We start from the raw sequence: 16482 nt of genomic DNA, 5'->3' as shown, positions 1-16482 counted from the left end.
AGGGTCATGGAAACACTGGCAACCCCTGGTTTAGATGGGAATCAGTAACCGGGTGATTGGTCAATGTAGCCCTCTAGTAGGTGAGAGCTGATGGAATCTTTCAGATGTATGACAAGTGTCAAGGTATAAGAGTTCGGGTTTGAGTTCAGCCAGGTAGGATTCATTCTCCCTCTGACCTGTGGTATAATGAACCACTCTCCCTCCCTCCCTCCCTCCCTCCCTCCCTCCCTCCCTAGGCATCGAGGAGGTGTGAGGAAGGGATCTACCTCCTTGCCTCCCAGCCGGTAGATAGATGTCAGTCTCAGGACGGGGCGGAGGCCGCGCTGCAGGAGCTGGAGAAGTACCTGGACACGGCCGCCCAACACCAGATCACCGACCTCAACGCCATCTGGAGGGACTATGACTCCATCCTCAATCCAGAGCTCAGGGTAGGTGGCGCCCCATGGAGGCACCAGATATACATTACATGAGAAAACATTGTATTTGGTGGGCCAGTTGTTTTGAACACGAGACCTGACCAGGAGGTCGAGATATTTTTCCAGGTTTTTCCCTCCCCTCTCCACGTGGTCAGGAAAAACTCCTGGCCCCAAGTATAATCAAACGATTGAATAGAGACGAGGAGAGGAAGACATCTTTTACTATTGAGGTACACCCTCAAAATGTCAGCATCTAACCCTCCCTCCCCTCTGTGTGTGTTAACAGGAGCAGGTAGAGAAGGTGTTTCAAAAGCAGGTGTCCATGCAGGAGATGTTTGAGAAGAGGAGGGTCAGTCTGAAGAAGCTGGCAGCCAAACAGACACGGCCCGTCCAACCAGTGGCTCCCAGGCCTGAAGCCATCATCAAGTTCCCCATGTCCCCTCCTGGTGAGTACCACACTCTGCGCCACATGTCACACTGGTCGTCACCATCTGACTCTACCTTTCTCTCCCTGTCTCTCTGGTTCTGACTCTACCCTTCCCTCCCTGTCTCTCTGACTATACCCTTCCCTACCTGTCTCTCTGACTCTACCCTTCCCTCCCTGTCTCTCTCGTTCTGACTCTACCCTTCCCTCCCTGTCTCTCTGACTCTACCCTTCCCTCCCTGTCTCTCTGGTTCAGACTCTACCCTTCCCTCCCTGTCTCTCTGGTTCTGACTCTACCCTTCCCTCCCTGTCTCTCTGACTCTACCCTTCCCTCCCTGTCTCTCTGACTCTACCCTTCCCTCCCTGTCTCTCTGGTTCTGACTCTACCCTTCCCTCCCCTGTCTCTCTGACTATACCCTTCCCTCCCTGTCTCTCTGACTCTACCCTTCCCTCCCTGTCTCTCTGACTCTACCCTTCCCTCCCTGTCTCTCTGACTCTACCCTTCCCTACCGGTCTCTCTGACTCTACCCTTCCCTACCGGTCTCTCTGACTCTACCCTTCCCTACCGGTCTCTCTGACTCTACCCTTCCCTACCGGTCTCTCTGACTCTACCCTTCCCTACCTGTCTCTCTGACTCTACCCTTCCCTCCCTGTCTCTCTGGTTCTGACTCTACCCTTCCCTCCCTGTCTTTCTGGTTCTGACTCTACCCTTCCCTCCCTGTCTCTCTGACTCTACCCTTCCCTACCTGTCTCTCTGACTCTACCCTTCCCTATCTGTCTCTCTGACTCTACCCTTCCCTACCTGTCTCTCTGACTCTACCCTTCCCTCCCTGTCTCTCTGACTCTACCCTTCCCTCCCTGTCTCTCTGGTTCTGACTCTACCCTTCCCTCCCCTGTCTCTCTGACTCTACCCTTCCCTCCCTGTCTCTCTGACTCTACCCTTCCCTCCCTGTCTCTCTGACTCTACCCTTCCCTCCCTGTCTCTCTGACTCTACCCTTCCCTACCTGTCTCTCTGACTCTACCCTTCCCTCCCTGTCTCTCTGGTTCTGACTCTACCCTTCCCGCCCCTGTCTCTCTGACTCTACCCTTCCCTCCCCTGTCTCTCTGACTCTACCCTTCCCTCCCCTGTCTCTCTGACTCTACCCTTCCCTCCCTGTCTCTCTGGTTCTGACTCTACCCTTCCCTCCCTGTCTCTCTGACTCTACCCTTCCCTCCCTGTCTCTCTGACTCTACCCTTCCCTACCTGTCTCTCTGACTCTACCCTTCCCTATCTGTCTCTCTGACTCTACCCTTCCCTATCTGTCTCTCTGACTCTACCCTTCCCTACCTGTCTCTCTGACTCTACCCTTCCCTCCCTGTCTCTCTGACTCTACCCTTCCCTCCCTGTCTCTCTGACTCTACCCTTCCCTACCTGTCTCTCTGACTCTACCCTTCCCTCCCTGTCTCTCTGGTTCTGACTCTACCCTTCCCGCCCCTGTCTCTCTGACTCTACCCTTCCCTCCTCTGTCTCTCTGACTCTACCCTTCCCCCCCTGTCTCTCTGACTCTACCCTTCCCTCCCTGTCTCTCTGGTTCTGACTCTACCCTTCCCTCCCTGTCTTTCTGGTTCTGACTCTACCCTTCCCTCCCTGTCTCTCTGACTCTACCCTTCCCTACCTGTCTCTCTGACTCTACCCTTCCCTATCTGTCTCTCTGACTCTACCCTTCCCTACCTGTCTCTCTGACTCTACCCTTCCCTCCTTCTCTCTGACTCTACCCTTCCCTACCTGTCTCTCTGACTCTACCCTTCCCTCCCTGTCTCTCTGGTTCTGACTCTACCCTTCCCTACCTGTCTCTCTGACTCTACCCTTCCCTACCTGTCTCTCTGACTCTACCCTTCCCTCCCTGTCTCTCTGACTCTACCCTTCCCTCCCTGTCTCTCTGACTCTACCCTTCCCTACCTGTCTCTCTGACTCTACCCTTCCCTACCTGTCTCTATGACTCTACCCTTCCCTACCTGTCTCTATGACTCTACCCTTCCCTACCTGTCTCTCTGACTCTACCCTTCCCTCCCTGTCTCTCTGGTTCTGACTCTACCCTTACCTCCCTGTCTCTCTGACTCTACCCTTCCCTACCTGTCTCTCTGACTCTACCCTTCCCTACCTGTCTCTCTGACTCTACCCTTCCCTACCTGTCTCTCTGACTCTACCCTTCCCTACCTGTCTCTCTGACTCTACCCTTCCCTACCTGTCTCTCTGACTCTACCCTTCCCTACCTGTCTCTCTGACTCTACCCTTCCCTACCTGTCTCTCTGACTCTACCCTTCCCTACCTGTCTCTCTGACTCTACCCTTCCCTACCTGTCTCTCTGACTCTACCCTTCCCTACCTGTCTCTCTGACTCTACCCTTCCCTACCTGTCTCTCTGGTTCTGACTCTACCCTTACCTACCTGTCTCTCTGACTCTTCCCTACCCGTCTCTCTGGTTCTGACTCTACTCTTCCCCCCTGTCTCTCTGACTCTACCCTTCCCTCCTGTCTCTCTGGTTCTGACTCTACCCTTCCCTCCCTGTCTCTCTGACTCTACCCTTCCCTCCCCTGTCTCTCTGACTCTACCCTTCCCTCCCCTGTCTCTCTGACTCTACCCTTCCCTCCCCTGTCTCTCTGACTCTACCCTTCCCTCCCTGTCTCTCTGGTTCTGACTCTACCCTTCCCTCCCTGTCTTTCTGGTTCTGACTCTACCCTTCCCTCCCTGTCTCTCTGACTCTACCCTTCCCTACCTGTCTCTCTGACTCTACCCTTCCCTATCTGTCTCTCTGACTCTACCCTTCCCTACCTGTCTCTCTGACTCCACCCTTCCCTCCTTCTCTCTGACTCTACCCTTCCCTACCTGTCTCTCTGACTCTACCCTTCCCTCCCTGTCTCTCTGGTTCTGACTCTACCCTTCCATACCTGTCTCTCTGACTCTACCCTTCCCTACCTGTCTCTCTGACTCTACCCTTCCCTACCTGTCTCTCTGACTCTACCCTTCCCTCCCTGTCTCTCTGACTCTACCCTTCCCTACCTGTCTCTCTGACTCTACCCTTCCCTACCTGTCTCTATGACTCTACCCTTCCCTACCTGTCTCTCTGACTCTACCCTTCCCTCCCTGTCTCTCTGGTTCTGACTCTACCCTTCCCTCCCTGTCTCTCTGACTCTACCCTTCCCTCCCTGTCTCTCTGACTCTACCCTTCCCTACCTGTCTCTCTGACTCTACCCTTCCCTACCTGTCTCTCTGACTCTACCCTTCCCTACCTGTCTCTTTGACTCTACCCTTCCCTACCTGTCTCTCTACCCTTCCCTACCTGTCTCTCTGACTCTACCCTTCCCTACCTGTCACTCTGACTCTACCCTTCCCTACCTGTCTCCCTGACTCTACCCTTCCCTACCTGTCTCTCTGACTCTACCCTTCCCTACCTGTCTCTCTGACTCTACCCTTCCCTACCTGTCTCTCTGGTTCTGACTCTACCCTTCCCTACCTGTCTCTCTGACTCTACCCTTCCCTCCCTACCTGTCTCTCTGACTCTACCCTTCCCTCCCTGTCTCTCTGACTCTTCCCTACCCGTCTCTCTGGTTCTGACTCTACTCTTCCCCCCTGTCTCTCTGACTCTACCCTTCCCTCCTGTCTCTCTGGTTCTGACTCTACCCTTCCCTCCCTGTCTCTCTGACTCTACCCTTCCCTTCCTGTCTCTAACTCTACCCTTCCCTCCCTGTCTCTCTGGTTCTGACTCTACCCTTCCCTCCCTGTCTCTCTGACTCTACCCTTCCCTTCCTGTCTCTCTGACTCTACCCTTCCCTTCCTGTCTCTCTGACTCTACCCTTCCCTTCCTGTCTCTCTGACTCTACCCTTCCCTCCCTGTATCTCTGACTCTACCCTTCCCTCCCTGTCTCTCTGGTTCTGACTCTACCCTTCCCTCCCCTGTCTCTCTGGTTCTGACTCTACCCTTCCCTCCCCTGTCTCTCTGGTTCTGACTCTACCCTTCCCTCCCCTGTCTCTCTGGTTCTGACTCTACCCTTCCCTCCCTCCCTGTCTCTCTGGTTCTGACTCTACCCTTCCCTCCCTCCCTGTCTCTCTGACTCTACCCTTCCCTCCCTGTCTCTCTGACTCTACCCTTCCCTCCCCTGTCTCTCTGGTTCTGACTCTACTCTTCCCTCCCCTGTCTCTCTGGTTCTGACTCTACCCTTCCCTCCCCTGTCTCTCTGGTTCTGACTCTACCCTTCCCTCCCTGTCTCTCTGGTTCTGACTCTACCTTTCCCTCCCCTGTTTCTCTGGTTCTGACTCTACCCTTCCCTCCCATGTCTCTCTGGTTCTGACTCTACCCTTCCCTCCCCTGTCTCTCTGGTTCTGACTCTACCCTTCCCTCCCCTGTCTCTCTGGTTCTGACTCTACTCTTCCCTCCCCTGTCTCTCTGGTTCTGACTCTACCCTTCCCTCCCCTGTCTCTCTGGTTCTGACTCTACCCTTCCATCCCTGTCTCTCTGGTTCTGACTCTACCCTTCCCTCCCCTGTCTCTCTGGTTCTGACTCTACTCTTCCCTCCCCTGTCTCTCTGGTTCTGACTCTACTCTTCCCTCCCTGTCTCTCTGGTTCTGACTCTACCCTTCCCTCCCTGTCTCTCTGGTTCTGACTCTACCCTTCCCTCCCTGTCTCTCTGACTCTACCCTTCCCTCCCTGTCTCTCTGACTCTACCCTTCCCTCCCTGTCTCTCTGACTCTACCCTTCCCCCCCTGTCTCTCTGACTCTACCCTTCCCTCTCTGTCTCTCTGGTTCTGACTCTACTCTTCCCTCCCCTGTCTCTCTGGTTCTGACTCTACTCTTCCCTCCCTGTCTCTCTGGTTCTGACTCTACCCTTCCCTCCCTGTCTCTCTGGTTCTGACTCTACCCTTCCCTCCCTGTCTCTCTGACTTTACCCTTCCCTCCCTGTCTCTCTGACTCTACCCTTCCCCCCCTGTCTCTCTGACTCTACCCTTCCCTCCATGTCTCTCTGGTTCTGACTCTACCCTCCCTGCCCTGTCTCTCTGGTTGTGACTCTACCCTACCCTGCCCTGTCTCTCTGGTTCTGACTCTACCCTTCCCTCCCTGTCTCTCTGGTTCTGACTCTACCCTACCCTGCCCTGTCTCTCTGGTTCTGACTCTACCCTTTCCCTCCCTGTCTCTCTGGTTCTGACTCTACCCTTCCCCTCCCTGTCTCTCTGGTTCTGACTCTACCCTTCCCTCCCTGTCTCTCTGGTTCTGACTCTACCCTACCCTGCCTTGTCTCTCTGGTTCTGACTCTACCCTTTCCCTCCCTGTCTCTCTGGTTCTGATGGAAAAGGCTATATGGACACTCCTAATATTTTATTTCAGAATAGGTTCAAATTGCATTAGGTAAGGGTCAGTTTTACATTTTGATGAGTTGTTTTGCAGGTCAGCAGCAGCCTCTCCTGTTTCTGATCCATTCATTGCCATCTAGTGGCATGTAAGAACTGCTCCTTAAACAATATCTCATTCCCCGACAACATATCATTGATTGATTGAAATTACATTTTTGTTGGTTGTTTGAAGTTCAGATGAGTATTTCTTATTCCGTTTTTCTGTTTCTTGTAGCTCACAGGAGTCAAGAGACGAGGAATGCAGAGGACAACATCTTGAATGTAGAAAACTGCAGAATAGTGGAGGTCCAGGTGCAGAACGGCGGTAGCAGACACGGCTCTCTGTCTGAGGAGGAGGAGAACCTGGCTGTGCTCCGACGGTAGGGTCAGGGGTCAAAGGTCAATGATGTCATACTATAGCCTGAAATGCCTTAAAATAATTCAATGAAAGGCCTCCCGAGTGGCGCAGCGGTCGCTTGAAGCGTCACTACAGACCCAGGATCGATCCCAGGCTGTGTCACAACCGGCCATGACTGGGAGTCCCCATAGGGCGGCGCACAATTGGACCATTGTCGTCTGGGTTAGGGGAGGGTTTGGCCGGGGGGGGGCTTTACTTGGATCATCACGCTAAAGGGACTTGTGGCGGGCTGGGCGACTGCAGGCTGACTTTGGTCGTCAGTTGAACAGTGTTTCCTCCAACACATTGGTGCAGCTGGCTTCCAGGTTAAGCGGGCAGGTGTTAAGAAGCGCTGTTTGGCGGGTCATGTTTCGGGAGACGCATGACTCGACCTTCTCCTCTCCTGAGCCCGTTGGGGAGTTGCAGCGATGAGACCAGATCGAAATTGGAGAAAAGGGGGGTAAAAAAAAATATATAAAAATAACAATATCAATTAATTCTCTTGTGAAACACAATTGAAAAGAGATGGTTAGAAAGATAGTTGACCGATTAATTAGGGCCGATTTCAAGTTTTCATAACAATCTGTAATCGTCATTTTTGGACACCGATTATGGCCGATTACTTTGCACTCGACGAGGAGACTGTGTAGCAGGCTGACTACCTGTTAGGCAGCAGCAGGCTCGTAAGCATTCATTCAAACAGCACTTTCCTGCATTTGCCAGCAGCTTTTCTCTGTGCTTCAAGCATTGCGCTGTTTATGACTTAAAGCCTATCAACTCCCGAGATTAGGCTGGCAATACTAAAGTACATATTAGAACATCCAATAGTCAAAGGTATATGAAATACAAATGGTATTGAGAGAAATAGTCCTATAATTCCTATAATAACTACAACCTAAACATTCTTAACTGGGAATATTGAAGACTCATGTTAAAAGGAACCACCAGCTTTCATATGTTCTCATGTTCTGAGCAAGGAACTGAAACGTTAGCTTTCTTACATGGCACATATTGCACTTTTACTTTCTTCTCCAACACTTTGTTTTTGCATTATTTAAACCAAATTGAACATGTTTCATTATTTATTTGAGACTAAATAGATTGTATTGATGTATTAAGTTAAAATAAGTGTTCATTCAGTATTGTTGTAATTGTCATTATTACAAATATATATATAAAAAACGGCCAATTAATCGGTATCTGCTTTTTTTGGTCCTCCAATAATCGGTATCGGCTTTGAAAAAGCATATTTGGTCGACCTCTAATAATAATACAATATGTTGATGTTAAATAGAATGTTGTTCTGTTCCTACAGACATGTAATGAACGAGCTGTTGGAGACTGAGAGGGCGTATGTAGAGGAGCTACTCTGTGTACTGCAGGTGTGTGTACTGCACTTCTGACCACTAGAGGTCGCCACTACATCACTTACTATCCTAAGTGTAGTTATATATATATATATATATATATATATATATAAATATGTGTGTGTGTGTGTGTTTTTGTTGAAAGTTGACTTATCATAGATGTGCATTTTCAGATTGTCCTGTGTTAATATTTTAGTATGTGTTGTTATTCCAGGGTTATGCTGCAGAGATGGACAACCCAGCCATGGCTCACCTCCTCCCCAGTGCGCTGCTCAACAGGAAGGATGTCCTGTTTGGAAACATGCCAGAGATCTACCAGTTCCACAAGAGGTGACTTTTACTCCACTGCAGCACCCATGTTACATAATGTTTACTGAGCAATGTCCTGTCATTGTAAACAGCTGTTACAGAAGAGGCACATTAATTCAACCATATTGATTTATAGGGGCTAGAGGTCGACGGATTAATCTGAGTGGCCGATTAATTAGGGTCGATTTCAAGTTTTCAAAACAATCGGAAATCGGTATTTAAAATAAAAATATTTTTTTATTTTTTGTATACCTTTATTTAACTAGGCAAGTCAGTTAAGAACACATTCTTATTTTCAATGACGGCCTAGGAACGGTGGGTTAACTGCCTCGTTTAGGGGCAGAACAGACAGATTTTCACATTGTCAGCTCGGGGGATCCAATCTTGCTACCTTACAGTTAACTAGTCCAACGCAGTAACGACCTGCCTCTCTCTCGTTGCACTCCACAAGGAGACTTGCCTGTTACGCGAATGCAGTAAGCCAAGATAAGTTGCTAGCTAGCATTACATTTATCTCATAAAAAACAATCAATCATAATCACTAGTTAACTACACAAGGTTGATGATATTACTAGATATTATCTAGCGTGTCCTGCGTTGCATATAATCTGACTGATCATACAAGTATCTAAGTTTCTGACTGAGCGGTGGTAGGCAGAAGCAGGCGCGTAAACATTCATTCAAACAGCACTTTTGTGCGTTTTTTACCAGCAGCTCTTCGTTGTGCGTCAAGCATTGCGCTGTTTATGACTTCAAGCCTATCAACTCCCGAGATGATGCTGGTGTAACCGAAGTGAAATGGCTAGCTAGTTAGTGCGCGCTAATAGCGTTTCAAACGTTGCTTCGAGGGTGGCTGTTGTCGTTGTGTTGCTGGTTCGAGCTCCAACACTTTGTTTTTGCATTATTTAAACCAAATTGAACATGTTTCATTATTTACTTCAGGCTAAATTTATTTTATTGATGTATTATATTAAGTTAAAATAAGTGTTCATTCAGTATTGTTGTAATTGTCATTATTACAAATAAAAAATGTAAAAATCGGCCAATTAATCGGTATCGGCTTTTTTGGTCCTCCAATAATCGGTATCGGCGTTGAAAAATCATAATCGGTCAACCTCTAATAGGGACCAATTTCAACAATATTTTATTTGGTTAACATTACCTCCCCCACTGCTTCCCGACCTCGGTAGTACTAACCTGTGTCCCGCTGTCTGTCTGTCTGTCTCTCCTCAGGACATTCCTCAGGGAGCTGGAGACCTACACAGACGTCCCTGAGCTGGTGGGACGCTGTTTCCTGGAGAGGATGGGCGACCTGCAGATCTATGAGAAGTACTGTCAGAACAAACCTCGATCCGAGAGCTTGTGGAGACAGTGCTCCGACTGCGCCTTCTTCCAGGTAACCTTTCACCTTTCTTTCAGGGCCCTCAGTGTATCTTGGATAGGATCCTCCAGCTCAGTATACTGTAAGCTTGTAAAAAATAATAATAATAATAAAAAAATGTATTGATGTGTGATTGTTTGTTTTTACAAAGGAGTGCCAGAGAAAGTTGGAACACAAACTGGGGTTGGACTCGTACCTCCTCAAGCCAGTCCAGAGGATAACCAAATACCAGCTGATACTGAAGGAGTTACTGAAGTACAGTAAGGGCTGTGAGGGTTCAGAGGACCTGCAGGAGGCGCTGTCCTCCATCCTGGGGATCCTGAAGGCCGTCAACGACTCCATGCACCTCATCGCCATCACAGGATATGAGGTCAGCTAACCACGACACCCCTATTCTCCTCATGCTTTAGGGTGGAGAGGAAAAAGTTACCCAACCGTGTAACATCTTCTGTACCACAGACAACGCTCAGTTATCTTTCCTACTTGTGATTTATTGTGTTAATTTATTGATCCCCAGGGGAGCCTGACGGAGTTGGGCAGGCTGCTGATGCAGGGGTCGTTCAGCGTGTGGACGGAACACAAGAAAGGTCACGCTAAGGTCAAGGACCTGGCCCGCTTCAAGCCCATGCAGAGACACCTGTTCCTGCATGAAAAAGCCTTGCTCTTCTGTAAGAGACGGGAGGAGAATGGGGAGGGTTACGAGAAAGCCCCGTCCTACAGCTTTAAACACTCCCTCAATGTGAGTCTGTTTATGTCTGGCTGGCTGGCTCACTGACTGGGGGAGGGTTACGAGAAAGCCCCCTCGTACAGCTTCAAACACTTCCTCAATGTCCTGACTGGCAGTCTGTCTGCCAGTTTGTCTGGCTGGCTGTCTGTCTGGCTCTCCTTGGATTTTTACTTGGATCTTTAGTATGTTATGAGTTCAACAGTGATATAGAAGTGTAATATTCTTCGGTTCTCTCTAACAGATGAGTGCGGTGGGCATCACGGAGAGCGCCAAGGGTGACAACAAGAAGTTTGAGATCTGGTGTAATTCCAGAGAGGAGGTGTTTATCGTCCAGGCTGCGACACCTGAGATCAAAACATCTTGGTTGAATGAGATCAGGAAGGTTCTGACTGGCCAGCTGAAGGCCTGCAGGGGTAAGATAGGGGATCTGCGGCATTACAGACACACGCACACACATTCCAGAGTTGATACACATCTGGATGCTAAATTCTCTGTTGTTGTGTCTGTGTTCTGTTAGTAACTGTGATGATTTGTTCCAGAGTCTAGTCAAAAGAAGGTGTCAGACACAATGTCTCCCAGTCCAACCAGCAACAGCCCACCTATCTGTCTCAGGTCAGATTTTACAGAGAGAACCATGGCTAGAGCCAGTTACAGAGAAGGAATCAACATGGTTGGTTCTTCTCTTTTTCACCTGTTTGTTTCTCCCTCTTAGTCCATTTAGGAACTGTCAGAAGAGCGTGAAGAAGGGAGAAGAGAAGAAGACAGACGCTGTCATCTCTGACCCCAACTCCCCCTCCTCCCCAAAACACAAAGGTGAGTTGCCCTCTTTTGTTGAGTAAAGAAAATGTTTTTTTTTAGCTCTATCAAATGCTCATGACAAGAAAGCAAACTTCTGTTGCAGTTTTAGTGACCCCCCTCGTCTGGTTAGGTACCCAAGCCGTCCTTGAATCTTTTCCTACTTCCTCTTTCCTTGTTCCTCCTTTAATCTGAGCTTTCTTTCTCTTCTTTTCCTCTTCAAACCACTTTACTCTGTCTCTCCTTCCTGTCCCTCTTTCTCTACCATGGTTGTAGAGGAGACAGTCACCAGTCCCACCACTGACAGGGCATCAGTGGCTAAAAAGCGTTTTACCCTTCAAGGCTTCAGCAATCTGAAGAGTCAGAAAGGTAACGCTAGTGTCCTGGAGGCATCCCCCATGTTGTCGTCATCATATATGGCAAAGATATGTTCTCCATTTTGAAGTCAACCCCAAGCTCTCTTAACCTACCCCCCTAATATGATTTTAGACAGGACACATCCTTTCCAGTAGTCGACTGTATCATGGCTTTTGAAGACTGATATTTTGGCTTGCTTTCCTTTGCAGAATTTCTTCACCCTGCTGGTAAAAGTCTAACATTACCATTGGTATTCTCTCAACCAGGTATACTACAGTGTAGTTTGCGGTTACTACCTCAAATATTAGAATTAGTGTCAGTTTTAGTAGGCCTGTCCCCCAGCCTCATTATTTAGATGTCTCCAATAGTATTAGCAAGTAGCTAATTATTCTAGTCAGTTTCAGGAAGCTCTTCCCTCTCTCACGGCTGTTTTTCTATTGCCCTCTTTATCATTTCTCTCTGTTTCCTTCTCTTCTGTCTCTCTTCGTCGGCCAACAGGATCCCCCCTTAGCCCTGACCATAAAGCCAAATGCCACGAGATTAAGAGTGACCCAACTCCCTTTGGGTGTAAAGGTATTCTATCTAGTCCATGTCATACCTGTGTTTGACTCTGTAGTGTAGTCATCCATCCTGACCCTCCCTCACTGTAGTCATCCATCCTGACCCTGCCTCACTGTAGTCATCCATCCTGACCCTCCCTCACTGTAGACATCCATCCTGACCCTGCCTCACTGTAGTCATCCATCCATCCTGACCCTCGCTCACTGTAGTCATCCATCCATCCTGACCCTCCCTCACTGTAGTCATCCAGCCATCCTGACCCTCCCTCACTGTAGTCATCCATCCTGACCCTCCCTCACTGTTGTCATCCACCTATCCTGACCCTCCCTCACTGTAGTCATCCATCCATCCTGACCCTCCCTCACTGTAGTCATCTCAGCACCATGTCAACTCCCCATCATCCCAAAATATATCTCTGTGTAACCATCATGCAAGCAGAGTAAACTGGAGAGGGAATGAATTGTGGTAGATCAATGTAAGACATTCAGCCACCGGGGCCCGCTGAGTGCATTGGTACTGTCTAGCTAAAGACACTGGACTGACGAGGGACTGCAACATGGAGATGACCCACATAAGATCATTCAAATTTGACGATTGTTGACAAAGAAGATGCATACAACAATATCTTGATTTAAACAAGTGAAAAATCTATGAAAGCCTTGTTGGCCTCAAAGGCCTTTGTAAGACAGTTTGATGGATGAGTCAACCTACACCTGTGTACTTCAAAGCCACCTGAGTGGCAGACACAGTGTTCATCTGGACGACGTTGCTGACTGCTACTGCTTCTTCTCCTCAGAGCCTGGTCAGACTCCTCACATCACTCTGAGCAGGGCCAAGTGGCTCAGCACCTCTAGTCTCTTACAGGCCAAAAGGAGAGGTAGTGTGACAATATGCCTGGGAGGAACACGCTGCTGCACTGTGTGGTTGGCCTGGACCCTGCTCTTCTTCTTCCACATACAGAATGCCCCCCCCCCCAACACATAGTCACAAATCACTAGCTTGTTCCACAATCACAAACAAATCTTCTCTCTAAGATTTGCTGTTGAATATCTGTGTGATATTCACAGCCGGGAAATACTGATTTGGGTTGTTTGTTTGCTGGAAGGGCAAACTGTGTGTCTCTCTCTGTAGCATGTGTTGTCGTGTTGGTTGCTGTGTGTCTGTGTTTCTGACGGATCACAATGCATTGATCTAGGTCTCACTGGATGCTAGGACTCCACGTCTGTTCTTCTTGGTTATTCAATCATGTTCTTTGGGTTCTAATCATGTTCTTTGGGTTCTAATCATGTTCTTTTGGTTCTAATCTGGTTATTTTGGTTCTGTTTGAGGATTTACAGTGTACTCTGTCAATGGATGTGTTTGCATCAAGTTCTCACCAGCTATCACTGTACATATCACCTTGTCTTGTGTATGATTGTGTTAGTGTCCACTCTTCCTTTCCTCTTGAGTTTCACTCCCTTTCTCTAGTTTGACAAACTATCCTCCATGTTGGGATCAAACATTCCATGACAATAACGTTCTCTAAATTGCAATCTATCTTGGAATGTCTTGGAATTTCTGGTGCCACTGCTAAATCTTAATCTAGATATCAAATCGAGTTTGCTGAATTCTATTACTCTCCTTCTCTCTTTCCTACTATCCTTCTCTCTTTCCTACTCTCTTTCCCTCCTCCCCCTAGGTTGGAACAAGGCCTCTTTCTCAATGGACGTGCCAGAAGTGCATGATGGGTACTCCAGCGCCGAGGACCCCATGAACTCTGACCTTGAGGATGAGGGAGGCAGGAAGCTGGTGAGTCATGGTCGCCAACATGTATACAACATGTTATGAAAGTTACTTGTTATTCCCTAGCAACACACATGGTAACATGACACACTGGGCGCAAACATATGAACTTTGCCCTTTACCCTGTGACCCCAGGCTGTCGGCGACAGGTTCACAGTGGTGGCGGACTATGAGAAGGAGAAAGGAGGGCCTCAGGACCTGTCAGTGAAGAGTGGAGACATGGTGCAGCTCATTAAAGAGGGAGGTGACGGACAGTGGTTTGTTAGAAACTTGGGGAGCAACAAAGATGGCTGGGTAGCAGCAGCCAACCTTCTCACCCTCATCACAGAGTCCAAGTCCTCGCAGTCCCTCTGCAGCTCAGGTACACTGGCTCCATATGTTTGTCTGTCTGCCTCTTTCTCTTCAGTCTCTCTCTCTCGGTTTGTGCAAGAGGGAACTGTATCTTGCAACCTAAATAGCTATTTTGAAAAGTAACAGGAGTGTGTCTGTATTTTAGTTTGTTTTAGAAGTATCTGTGGACTCTAATGGAAACTAACTTGTGTGTGTTTTGTTGTGTTACAGAGGGCAGTGTAACTGGCAACCTCAACACCTCCTCCAGCTGCAGTGAAACCTACACAAGTTTCTCTGACATCAAGCCCTAAAGTCCCGCCCCCTCTAAGCCCTGAGACGCAGCTACAGCACCACCCAGTGGTTGGCTGTTCAAACGACACGTGCACTTTTCCCCTCTACTACTGTTCAAATCAAATCAAATTGTATTTATCACATGCGCCGAATACAACTGGTGTAGCCTTTTACAGGGAAATGCTTGCACACGTTAGTTTTCATTACAGTCCATAGAGACTTCACTCTCGTACTGAAGTGGAGGCTGCCTGGAATGTAGCAGAAAGCAGTCTAATAGCTGCTTATCTGTCAATGTGAAGGGAAGGTAATGAAGGACTGCTTTCCTCTGGACATACTCTACTCTCAGGGATAAGAGGTAGTGTCCTAGTCTTTTACTGTGATTGAGGGCTAGCACACATTGAGAACAGGAAGTTCAGGCCTCTCCCCTACCTGTTTGACAGAGATGAACAAGGAAGGACACACCCGCTCCATTCACACACACAGGCAGGCTTTGTTAGCCTAGCGCGGTACCGCTCCTCCCACTCCAACAAGGTGACAGTGATATGGAGCCAGGAGCTCCTCTACTGAACTCAACACTTCAACAGACAAACAAACAGACGCCTCAGTCTCTCTTCTGAAGACTCTGGTAACCAGTTGTGTCATAATGTTTCTCTGTGTCAGGCAGTCAACCTCCTCAGTATGTCCTCAGTCCTCTCCTGAGTGACTTTAAAAATAAGATGATGATGGATTTATATTTCATATGATCCCTCAAGACAAACTAAACTGTAAAAGTGTCGAGACAATCACATTCTAGCAAGAATGCAAATTAGAATGGAATTGTCATGAAATACTTTTTGAGTTTGGTCAACTGTGTATATCTATGGCTTTGTCCAGAGGCCCTCCAGTACATTTCCAGTCCCTCTCCCTCCCTGTTTCTCCTTCCTCCACCTGTGCTGTCTGAGCTATTAGTGAACTCTTGGCTTTGTTCCCAGTGATCTGAGAGCTGGGCTTTAAACTACCAGGTGTTCCTTTAGGCAGGGGCGATATTACAGGACGGTCAGATATCATAGATACTTCAACAATAACAGTGCTCAGGATGTTCTTCTGAATCATTTTTTTTTGGCTCAAAGTCCAATCCTATACACTACACAGAAATCCCCTGAAGATTGAGATTCCGGTAAAGAGATTCATGTCAGGTCGATTGATGTTGAAATAACTGTGTACTGTACCAGAGAGTATAAACTTAAAAGGAATTATTTGTATGCGTTAATCAATGTGTATAAGTTCATTTATTTGAGAAAGATGTGTACAGATATAATTATCCTATACCTCGTATTTTTCATTGAATATGTGTATGTTGTGTATGAAAACCATGGATATGTTTTCGTGGGCCGAAGTATATCAAATATATTTTATTAATTGGTTGGCGGGGCATGTTTCCATGGTAATTTCTTAAAACTCCTGAGACGACATATATTAATAGAAATATAATTTTCCTCATTTGAGAATGCAGTCTGTACACTGAAAACCGAAGATGGAACATAACTATAACGTCGTGTGCTGAAAGTTCAACTCGGAATGATGGTTGTCTCAAATTTCAGCACGCAAAATAAAAGGTTTTAAACTGTTCTGGTTATAACCGTTTTAGTTATAACTGTTTTTATAACTTATTGTTCTACTGTATATCTTTTTCGATTTGCACCCAGTGAGATTACAATGTTGTTACTGTGTGTCACATTGCTATGCAGCACATTGCCGCATTATTTTGTTCTTTATTTTCCTACGGTAACAAGTATTGATACAGATCTTATATAATTAATGATATGCATTCATATCTGTGTATATGTGTAAATATGTATCTCTGTGTATTATTAAAGCCGCTGAATAAAGACAAACATTCTTTGCTTTAATCCAATGACTTTGTTTTTCTCATTATAAAACCATCAGGTATCATTAAATGATGTAGCCAATCATTGCTCACTGTGTGGTCGTTTAGTTTGT

The 16482-nt window shown here is 47.7% G+C and overlaps 1 protein-coding gene across 12 annotated transcripts in view; it reads left to right on the top strand.

Moving 5' to 3' along the window:
• LOC139373068 (mcf.2 cell line derived transforming sequence-like a) overlaps positions 1-16391 on the top strand; it is a 66060-nt gene extending 49669 nt beyond the window's left edge. For 4 of the 12 annotated variants that reach the window (XM_071113121.1, XM_071113122.1, XM_071113123.1 and 1 more), the window contains 18 exons: positions 237-428; positions 703-862; positions 6441-6585; positions 7918-7984; positions 8184-8299; positions 9512-9674; positions 9811-10029; positions 10177-10398; positions 10628-10799; positions 10926-10998; positions 11099-11199; positions 11458-11550; positions 11748-11804; positions 12037-12111; positions 12896-12976; positions 13778-13887; positions 14017-14242; positions 14443-16391. In XM_071113121.1, the coding sequence (XP_070969222.1) occupies positions 237-428; positions 703-862; positions 6441-6585; positions 7918-7984; positions 8184-8299; positions 9512-9674; positions 9811-10029; positions 10177-10398; positions 10628-10799; positions 10926-10998; positions 11099-11199; positions 11458-11550; positions 11748-11804; positions 12037-12111; positions 12896-12976; positions 13778-13887; positions 14017-14242; positions 14443-14522 (2352 nt within the window). In that variant the 3' untranslated portion in view covers positions 14523-16391. The remainder of the gene's footprint in view (positions 1-236; positions 429-702; positions 863-6440; positions 6586-7917; positions 7985-8183; positions 8300-9511; positions 9675-9810; positions 10030-10176; positions 10399-10627; positions 10800-10925; positions 10999-11098; positions 11200-11457; positions 11551-11747; positions 11805-12036; positions 12112-12895; positions 12977-13777; positions 13888-14016; positions 14243-14442) is intronic. The other 8 variants (XM_071113128.1, XM_071113130.1, XM_071113132.1 and 5 more) reach the window with 6 other exon arrangements.
• The last annotated feature ends 91 nt before the right edge of the window (positions 16392-16482 follow it).

This window comes from Oncorhynchus clarkii, chromosome 18, assembly GCF_045791955.1.
Source record: "Oncorhynchus clarkii lewisi isolate Uvic-CL-2024 chromosome 18, UVic_Ocla_1.0, whole genome shotgun sequence".
Classification (NCBI taxonomy): Eukaryota; Metazoa; Chordata; class Actinopteri; order Salmoniformes; family Salmonidae; genus Oncorhynchus; species Oncorhynchus clarkii.
The sequence above is the reverse complement of the archived record's forward strand: the minus strand, read 5'-3'. Positions and strand labels throughout refer to the sequence as shown.